The 10,503-nt window shown below is 47.6% G+C and overlaps 1 protein-coding gene across 1 annotated transcript; it reads left to right on the forward strand.

Moving 5' to 3' along the window:
- The first annotated feature begins 1,451 nt into the window (after positions 1–1,451).
- On the forward strand, positions 1,452–4,600 carry TLNRD1 (talin rod domain containing 1). Its single transcript, XM_068696422.1, has one exon. It carries the CDS (start codon positions 2,726–2,728, stop codon positions 3,794–3,796), a length of 1,071 nt encoding a protein of 356 aa, XP_068552523.1. The 5' UTR covers positions 1,452–2,725; the 3' UTR covers positions 3,797–4,600.
- The last annotated feature ends 5,903 nt before the right edge of the window (positions 4,601–10,503 follow it).

Raw genomic sequence — 10,503 nt, forward strand, 5'->3', positions numbered from 1 at the left:
CTCAAGCCTGGCTCTACAGCAAGGGTTCCCCTCCACCCCCCAAAAAGCACACATCCTGTTAACCCTACCACTTCCAGAACTGGAGGCATCCTGCTCACGTCCCTCCCTGCCAGTGAGCAGAGAAGGCCAAGGGTTCCTCCAGGTAACGGGTGAGAAGATGTACAAATAAACTTGCCCGGAGAACGGATGCAATCCATTAGATGGGCTCTGTTTGTGCCAGGACATTACTGGATTTGGCCTGCAAGGGCATGGGCTGTTCCAATTTTCACTTGCATCAAGGTCACTTATACCCCTGCAGAAGTATGAATGTAGCAGGACTTCAACGTAGCTGTGTAACGTATTTCTGGATTTGTGTAGCCTGCTAAATGTGTTGTAAGTGCCTAGAATTACGAGCCTGAGTTAAAAAGTTAAGTCTGATTGAAAGGAGCAAAAGGATGTTATTATTTAACTGCAGCAAGATGTGGAGCAAATGTAAAATGTGGTTCCAACATGGACTCTGATTTCTTTTGGGTTACTTTGATAGAGATGTTGCATGACAGCAGAGAATCTCATGTGTGGGACATCAATATTCTCATCATCATTTACCAAATGACATATTCCCCTTGGAAGCATCCCAGGGAACATTAAACCCATCTTCTTAAAACTTGTTCCAGCACAATTAGTAATCTTCCTCTTATTAATAGTTAACAGCATTTACTCGACTGCCTCAGATTTACCGAGCATAACACCTTGCTTTTGACAGAACCAGAGCTCCTGGGGCACTCCTGAACAGAAACATACAGAGGAGAGAGTCCTGTTTTCAAACACTTGCCATACACAAAGTTAGCATTAGTAGGATTATGCTTTCCCACTACATTCTAACCGATGGCATCTTCGTACACCGTGACAGCGACACACCGAATTAATTTCCACTGCTTCAAAAAAAAAGAAAGGGGGGGCGGGGGGGTGTCAAAACTTGTCTCCAGACCACCGCAAGCTACCGAGGGATGCGTTTACCCGTAAATAAAAAGCTCACGACCCCTTCCACCACGCTTTAGCACCAATTAGCGCTTTATAAACGCTTTCACTCAGGGAGAGCCTCCCCCCGGCTCCGCCACCTTCCCCCGCCGCCCTCCCTCAGGGACGAGCCCGCGCCCCTCACCTCAGGGCGGCGGCGGCTCCTCCGCCTCCCCTCAGTCCCCCTCGGGCCGATCCCGGCCGCCGGCCCCGCTCCGTCCCTTCCTCCCCCGGCCCTCCTTCGCCCCCCGCAGCCCTCCCGAGCGAACCCCGGGCTCTCCTCACGCCTTAACGCCGCGGGGGCCGCTGCCGTGGCGGCGGTGCGGGCGGTGCCGGCCGCGGCACGGCGCTGCTGCGGCCCCCGGCGGCGGGGAGGAGCGGCGGGGCGGCGGGCGTGGAGCGGGGCGCCGGGGGAAGGGCAGGATTTAAACGAAGGGCGGTGACACCGCACAAAAGATTGCGATAGGCTTAAGTGAGGTTACAGCAAAGGCAACGGGGAGGGCGTGGGGGGGGGGGAGAGCCTCCCTCAGAGCCATGCAGCGTCTGGCTGGCAGAGCCGCGGCAGCCGCCTCTTCCCAATAGTTTGTCTCAGAGCCTGAGAAAGGGAATTTAAAAGAAGATCTTCCCCTCCCTTCTCCGCTTGTTTTTTTTTTTTTTTTTTTTTTTTTTAAATTCTCCTTCTTCCTCGGGAGTTGGCGACTCGGCTACAGAACATGGCAGGAGCAGCGCCAGGCCGGGCGGGTTGCGGCATCCGCGGCTGTAGCCCGGAGCCCCCGCCCTTGTTTGCGGGAAGAGCCTAACTCGGGGCGGCGGCGCCCAGTCGGCGGGGCCCGGGCACGGAGCGGGCATGGACCGCGGCGGGGAGCGAGCTGGCGGCGGCCGCGTGAACGCTCGAGGCAGGAAGGAGTGAGGCAGCCGCAGGAGGAAGGCGAACGGATCCCGCCCTCCGCTCCCCCCCAGCACCCGGATCCGGTGGCTTTTTTTTTTTTTTTTTTCCTTTTTTTTTTCCTCAATTCAATTCCCCTCTCCTCCCATCCCTTCCCGCGGTCTTAACCCCTCCGGTTCCCTCTCCCCTCCTCTCTCCCCCTCCCTCCTCCCTTTTCCCTTTCCCTTCTCCCTTCCCCTCCCCGGCAGCCACACCCTCCGCGCCGCTTCCTGCGAGCCGGCGGCGCGGGGCCGCCGGGGGCGGCACATGGTGCGCAGCCGCCGCCCCTCCGGCCCTTGCGAGCCGCTCCCGGCTGCCGCTCGCCCACCTCGGGAGCCCGGGCACGGCGGCGACCCGAGGGGCTGCTCCCTCGCCACGACTCCCCTCGGCTCCCCCGCTGCTCCGAGGCGCTCCTGAACCGAGGGAACTTCGCGCCGGGATCCCCCCCCCCCCACCCCTCCTTCTCCGTGGTGGAAGGCGAGGGAAGTGCAAGCAGGAGGGGTGAAATAATAACGGCGCTAATAAATTAGCCGCGCCATGCCCGAGCGGGGCCCCGGGGGTCCCGGCGAGCTCCGAGCCGCCGCTGGAGCCTCGTAGGAGCGGAGGCTGGCGCCGGAGCGGTGCGGGAGCCCCGGCGGAGCTCGCCCCCCGCAGCAGCCTGCCCTCGCCTCCCGGCGATTAATGGAATGATGTTGCGGAAAAGGCAGAGCGATCCTGCCGGGCTCAGTCGGGACTGCTCGGGCGGCGGAGGCAGAGGCGGTGGCAGCGGGGTAGCGAGCGGCATGCGAGTGCCCCCCCGGCGCTATGGCTAGCGGCGGCTCTGGCAAGTCCAGCAGCGAGGTGTCCGGCGGCGGCGGCGTCCCCAGCAGCGGCTCCGTGCAGAGGAAGAAGCTCGTCTCTATCTGCGACCACTGCAAGATCAAGATGCAACTGGTGGCCGATCTGCTGCTGCTGTCGAGCGAGACCAGGCCGGTGAACACCGAGAGCTTGTCTGTCTTCGGTGAGTCCTTCGAGAAGTGCAGGGACACGATCATTGCCAGGACCAAAGGACTTTCCATCTTGACCCACGACGTCCAGAGCCAGCTCAATATGGGACGCTTCGGGGAGGTGGGGGAAAGCCTGATGGAGATGGGGGAGCTGGTGGTCTCCCTGACCGAATGCTCAGCCCACGCTGCCTACCTGGCTGCAGTGGAGACTCCGGGGGCCCAGCCTGCCATGCCTGGCTTGGTGGATCGCTACAAGGTGACCCGATGTAGGCATGAGGTGGAGCACGGCTGTGGGGTCTTGAAGACCACCCCTCTGGCAGATATGAGCCCTCAGCTCCTGCTGGAGGTTTCCCAGAACATGTCCAAGAACTTGAAATTCCTGACAGACGCCTGCGTGCTGGCCAGTGAGAAATCCAAGGATAAATTTGCGAAGGAGCAGTTCAAACTCAGTGTCAAATGTATGAGCACCAGCGCCTCCGCCCTCTTGGCGTGTGTCAAGGAGGTCAAGACTTCACCCAGTGAGCTGACCAGGAACCGCTGCGTCTTGTTCAGTGGACCTTTGGTGCAGTCTGTCTATGCTCTGGTGGGCTTTGCCACTGAGCCCCAGTTTTTGGGTAAAGCGGCCACCATTAATCCAGAGGGCAAAGCTGTGCAAACTGCTATCCTAGGAGGAGCCATGAGCGTGGTATCTGCTTGTGTGCTCCTGACCCAATGCCTCAGGGATATAGCCCAACACCCCGAAAGTAGCACCAAAATGAGCGATTACAGGGAAAGGTTGAGGAACTCAGCTTGCGCCGTCTCGGATGGTTGCAACCTGTTATCTCAGGCACTAAGAGAAAGATCTTCACCCAGGACTTTACCGCCAGTGAACTCCAATTCTGTGAATTAACCCCCACACCTTCTGTTTAGATCCCAGTCATTGCTAAAGGAAAATAATAGCCCACCTCCTCGCCCCTTTTTTTGTATACCAAAGAATTTGCTTGGATGAGCCCAATCCTTTGATTTCATGTGGTGAAGAAGCAGAACAGCATATTCAAACTATACGTACTAACAAAGGTAGCCACTTTTGGCTTCTTTTATTTTACTTTGAAGTCAAGGAAGTATCTGCAGATAAATGTTCCTTTATTCAACATGGTCTTCACACAAATGGTAACAGCAACTGTTTAAAAGTTTTATATTTGGGGAGGTGGGGGTATCTTAAAAAAAAAAAAAAAGAAAAAAAAAGAGAGAGGAAAAAAATAGCTTTAATCGCGCTGGGTGCGGTTTTTAAAGTTTGTCTTGTCTTGTCTTCCGAAATTTCCCTTCTAAATTTTACTGTTCGGTTGTTCAGGAAAAAGGTTACCTCAGTTCTCACTCATTTAAAAAATGAAAAAAAAAAAACACCACCACATAGATGATGGATGTAGCTACTATTTTGTTTGTTTTTGTTTTGTATGACTTTTTTTTATTTTGCATCAAGTGTTAGGTTAGAAGTGCATTTGGTGTGTAGGAGTGGAAGGACTGGAGGTTGTGATTTTGTTTTCCATGTGTTGATTTCCAAACTGGGGGAAAAGCTACTGTGAGTGTTTAAACAAACAAACAAAAAATTACACTATAACAAAAGTGATTTTTAATTTTTTTTTTCCAATGTCAGTTTTTATCTTGCATGTACTGGAGTATTTATTTCATCTATTAAAATGTTATGTTTCTCAGATGTCTTTCTGTGAATCTCTTAATACTTGAATAATTGAACAACCAGGCCTGTTTGCATTGTATGTCATTTTCCCCAGGGAATGGGTGGTACAAATGTAACTGTAGTTCTAGACAGCAGCATACAGGCTTCAATGCAGTTCTTTTATTTTCGTAACTACTGTCCCTCCCCTGGTACCACCCCTCCTCCTTGGGACGGACGTCTCTGATAGAGATACTCTTTAATTGTATTTGTGGGAAGCTGGACAGTGCTGGATGCGCTGGGGTTTCTGTATCTGAATTTGCTGCGGCATGGCATAGGCTGGCTTTGTTTGTCATTATCAGCATTCTGTGTAATCTTTGAGCAGTTTGTGTATTTTAACTTTTGCAAATGTCATGGGCCACGTGCGTTAAGCTTGTGAGTTTTCATTTTAATTTATTAAGGACTTCTTGAAATACTTTACCCTCTTGGATAGCCCGGCATATTCTGTGTGTCTGTGTGAAGGCGTGCTGGGCTGGGCACTGATTTACTCAGAGGTTTGTGTTGGAGCTCCTCAATACAGGTTTCTGTCAAAGCACATCAAGTTTGATGTTGCAGATACTGTGAGAAGTTAGCTAACTTTGAGGCCCAGTCCAGCTCCAGTCGAATTCCTTGGGAGCTGTGAGGGGATCTCAGGGAACACCACAGAAGTTCCCATAACTGCAGGGATTTTTTCAGCCTGATCTTGGAGGGCTTGTGGGGTCCATTGCCTTCTATATGTTCCATGAAAGGTAAATAAGAAAAGCAAGTCTTTTGGCAAGGAGGCCCCGTTTGTCTGCACAGCTCCATTGCATAACTGGATTTTTTCTTACAGGTCTGCAGATCGAACACTGTTGAAAGCTATTGGAAAATGTACCTAAAAATGTTGTTGCTGTGTTTTAAACCTTTACCGTACAACCATTGTCCTATCTGTTTCTTTGAAGAAGTGCGTCTTTTGGTTATGGATATGGAACAGTCCCAGAGCAGTGAAAGGCCTTCCTTTTATAGCGTTATTGTTTCTCTTGCATATGGTGCTTTTACTTAATTTCGAACATGAGTAAAACATGACTGTGTAGTGGACAAATACATCCTGTCAAAGGAGGTTCAATCTAAGCTTGTATATCCATATCTTAAGGGTCAGAAAAGAAAATCAGTGTAGTAGTCCCAACTATTAGGTCTTGTTTATTCTTAAATGTAATTTTTTGCTTCAGTGAATTGTGCAATTAGCACTTTTCTTTGTGAAAAATCCCTCCAAGCTACATTCCTCTGGGTATGGCTTTCTCACTACATCGCTGCTGCAATGTAACGCTATCACTACGTGCTGCAGAGGCTGCAGGAGGGTATAAAAGTTCTCTGACTTTTATGTATAGATATAGACAGATACATAAGTATTTTTATATGTGTGTGTACCCACACAGGTACAGACAGATACTGTTCTAACTTTGACTTAGATAAAGTTTGCTGGACTATTCAGTGGAAGAAACCTCCACAGGTATTTCCTCAGAGACTCGTGTGTGCATGCACTCACGTTTTCCCAGCTGGATGGCAGGAACAGCTGTAGGGCTCCCAAGGGACTCGCAGGAAGCCAAGGCCATCTACAGGGAGGTCCTGCATCTCTTACGTGCTTGCAGCTCTCTGCTCAGCTCTCCTTTGTATCTCTTCTAACATGTCTCCATGGAAGCTGAGATGCTGCCCCAGTCCGCCCTTCCTTCTTTTCCGCAGTTGCACTTGAGGGGAAGGAGGAAAAAAGGGGTTGTAGCAAACATAATGCTTTCAGGATGTGCTATCTTCTGCGGCTGCGGAAAGGAGGTGAGGAACTGGCTCCACCCTTCCTCTGCATAGATCCTAGGTGGTGCAGGAGTTCGTGCGGGACGTGGGGAGACGGTGCTGCCCGTCGCCCGGCTCCAGCCCCTTGGAGTCACCACGACCTACATTTGGGAGGCCTGCGTCCAGATACAAACCAGAGGCTTCCAAAGGGCAGCACTGCAGCGTGTCTGACAAAAAAAAAAAGAAAAAAGTCCCGCCGGCTCTTTTGATGTTTCTACTTGATAATTTTCGGCACTGCTGAACTAATTAGATTCTTTTTGATTCATTTATATATTATTAATGAGGTTATATGGATCACAGTGCAGCCTCCTTATTACCTCTGTGTATGAAGGGTAATATATTATTAATGATAGCGCCAATTTTGTTGTGGTTCAGTACAATTTCATTTTTTAGCAAGGATACTGCAGATTCCCTTTCTGATAATATTTTGAAGTGTATAAGTACCTACCTTCATTGTTTCTTCCCATAGTAGAACTTCCACTGATAGCAAAGGTAGCCATGCACTCCTCTGGCCTCAGCTCAAGGGATTATCTGTCAAAATCTGTACTATATGTATTATGAACCTAGCAAAGTTCAAAAAAAGGGCTTTTGATACAAACAACTGTTTATATGCATTCTGAGTAAAGGGTTAACAGGAAAATAATTATTTATAAAGACTATGTATATTGTGATAATTGTTCTAGAATGTATTCCTATAGAATGTTAATTGTGATACAAGGTTATTTCACTGGGTATATTTATATTGTTCTTTTACTTTGTATTTTCTGGGACAGAAAAAAATACCTAATGGACGGACTTGGTTTCAGGCTGCATAATGGTCACCGAATTATCACTTGGCTTCATACTTGAGGTCCATGTTGCCCAAATGCTTACACCATTTGGGTAAACAGGTCATGTCACTATTTCAACATAGGGTTAGACAAGCATTAGACCTGTTTTTTGAACTGGAACCTTCCAGAGAGAACCTTGGTTCCAAAGTTGCTCTCATGGATAAGAGAAAACTTAGTATTTCAGGCTGCTTATATCGCACATCATGGATTTGTTCTAATGGTGTACTTAATAAAAGGGTTAACTTATTTCTAAATACATTATGCAATGCATATTTGTAGCCAAAAATAACACTATCCCCACCAAAAGAGAATTAAGCTCCTTTTTTGAATGTGAGAATTTTTTAACAGGGTAGAAGCTGCCACTTTTACGTTGCTTGTGGATTTGATACTACCTTTTGGTTGCTTCTTCACCGTAATGAAGTTCTGTATTGATTAAATATAGCAGTTGATTGCAGAATTTGAAAGAGCAATGTGTTTTCTGATTTAAAAAAAAAAAAAAAAAAAGTTAAAAGCTCTGTAAGACAACCAATAAACCAGCAGCAAAATGCTATTGAAAAGCAAGTATGCTATTTAAGGGAACTTGCAAATGTAAATCCTTGTTATTTTTCAAAACTAAGAAAAAAAAGACCATGGGTCAGATAATTCCCTTCACTTTTTTACCACAGGAAATGATCAAAGTAGCAGAAAATCTGCTCTTTTTGGCCAAACTTCTGTCAGAGACAGAAGGGGTCGAGCCAACACATGGTGTATGCAGACTTACAGCAAGAGGGGATGTGGCTGATGGGAAAGGAGGTGGAACCAGAGAAAATCTGTAGGGTAATACCTCCTATTAAACCCACAGGAATTTTCCTATTCTAGATAGAACAGAGGCTGATCCAGTAAAGCAGATCTCAAACAACGCAACCTTTCTTTTGGGGCTGTTAGATGTTTGTGAATGGAGATGTTGGGCTGGCAGCGTTTGGGATGCTCTGTGTCAAGCAGCTGTACTGCTGTAGGGAAACAAATGCCTCTAGGGCTGCCTTGAGAAGTACAGGCAAAAATAGGTACTTGCCAGAGCAGTTCAGTGGGAGATGAAGGTGGCTTTTTTTTGTTTCCTCTCCCTATCAGGCTCCTTGTAGACTTTACGAGCAGAAGCAGATGGTAGGGACCAGAACATTTAACTCCAACTCTTTGTTCTTGCTGCCTGCGAGAGGTGCCAGATGGGCAGTGATAAAGATAGAAATTCCCTTCCTGGAACCCAGGAGAGCTTCAGGAAACAGCACAGCTTCAAGGCTGCCCCATCCTCACAGGATCAGCACAACACGGGGGTTTTTTTGGGCCCACTGGTGTCGTTCTTTGGCTCTTGTCCAGGACACTGACAGAAAATCCCAGTGGCAGCTTGAAAGTGGCATCCTGACCGTTAATAGCTTGTGTAAGACACCAAAACACCACCAGGCTTGGAGCATTCACACACAGGGCAAAAACCAGGCAGGCTAGGTATGAAGTGGAAGGCCAGTTCCTTCCTATGGGTAACCTGGGAAATTAAATATGGGGAGGTGTTTATTTACTTGGAAATTACAAATTATCAAAATTTTATATAAAAAGTTAGTGGCATTATGAACTATTAATGAAGAAGGATGGCTGTGGAAATGGGGCCTCATCCATGACTCAGTTAAGTCTGTAATTAAATATTAATATTTTCCACGATGTTAAAACATCAGGGGTCTTCTCGTGTTGCAAAGTGAGGAATTACATGTATTGATTTTAACGAATCTGAATCTTTTCTTGGAACCGTTTTTATTGTACTACAGTCCTTTGAATCTAAGGGTTTTTATTTTGCTTTGTTTGTTTGTTTTTTAAACTACACAGTGCATGGTGCTATGTGCCGACAAAGGCAAAAGCAGCATTTCAAGATTAATTCAGAGGTTCCTGGGGTCTTTTGTCAGTTTGCCAGACTCTTGTTCCTGTTCTAACTTAATTTTTTATAATTTCCTTTTATGTTAATAAAGGCTTCTTGTGCCTGTAAAAGTCGAAGTTGTCTTACTATAGACAGCCTGGTTCTTATGTAGATACTATTTAGATTATTTAGAAATCCTGCTGGTTGCCAGATGGAGCTCTTTTGGGTTTTATGTTAAATAGTTGGAAGGCTAAATAGCTTGACTTTTTTTTTTTTTCTCTTCTCCCTCCGTTCCTTCCCCAACAAAATAAAGAAATATATGTAAAGTGATTACTAATAACTTGCTTAACTTAAGTTTTAAAATCGAATTAGTTTGAGATGAGGTGACTGCAAGTACAGGATACTTCAGCAATCAGGTTTTGGTGGTGTTTGACTTACCTCCAGTACTTACCAGTAGTTTTTACTTCAGGCTTGTTTGGGTGGCAGGGATCTGAACTTCAGTCTAAGGACAGAGAATCCTGAAAAGTGTAGAACATGGCCCCAAATCCTGCAGTAGCGTTTCTTGCAGGATCTGGACTTCTGATGGAAACCCCAAGACGGTCTTTGACTGCAGTGGCTGTTAGGATTGCTGGAAATAACTTGAAGGGTGTGGTTCAGTGGTATGCTCGGCTGCTGTAAGCAGCTTGTATCCCTGGATGTGTTTAACCAGCCTTTGGATGACCGAAAGTGTCTGTACGAGCTGCTGCGTCTCTTGCCTCCGTGCTCTGAGCATTCAGGTGAGCAGGAGAGACTTCACATCAAATTCTCCATCACCAGTGTGGAGCCTTGAGGCTGTGTGTAAATCGTACCATTGGCACCAGAAGCCGGTACAGATGCCAGGGTGGACTCACAACAAGGTGGTTTGAAATCGCTGTTACTCCCCAGCCCTTTTGGGTGTTTCACTCTTCGTTCAGCCCATTCAGTCAGTTGAGTTCAGAGGGTCTCCAATGGCGCATAGAGCAGTAGCAGCAGAACCAGGGTTGGGCTTTGTCTGGATTTTAGTTGTGAGGCTTTCTTTGTTTGAAATTCAGGCAGGAACGTTTCTCCAAAGTGGTGCCTGTTGTGCACAGTGGCTGTGGCACTGATGAATGGAGGGACCGTGTTTCCTGCTCTGTCTGTACACGGTGTTCCTCTGGTGCACACAGAAAGGGCTTGGAGGACGCTGGGTCAACATGCTGCTGATTATAGTTCTGTTGTCATTAACTTCCAAACATGATTGAAACAAATTTTGGCCCCCAGTGTTATGTTTTTAATGTACAGAGTAAAAACAATGCAGTTTTCTGGTCACTCTTTTCTGTTCTGACATGTTGGTTCCGTCTGGTTCACATTCAATTTAG

This window comes from Anas acuta, chromosome 12, assembly GCF_963932015.1.
Source record: "Anas acuta chromosome 12, bAnaAcu1.1, whole genome shotgun sequence".
Lineage (NCBI taxonomy): Eukaryota > Metazoa > Chordata > Aves > Anseriformes > Anatidae > Anas > Anas acuta.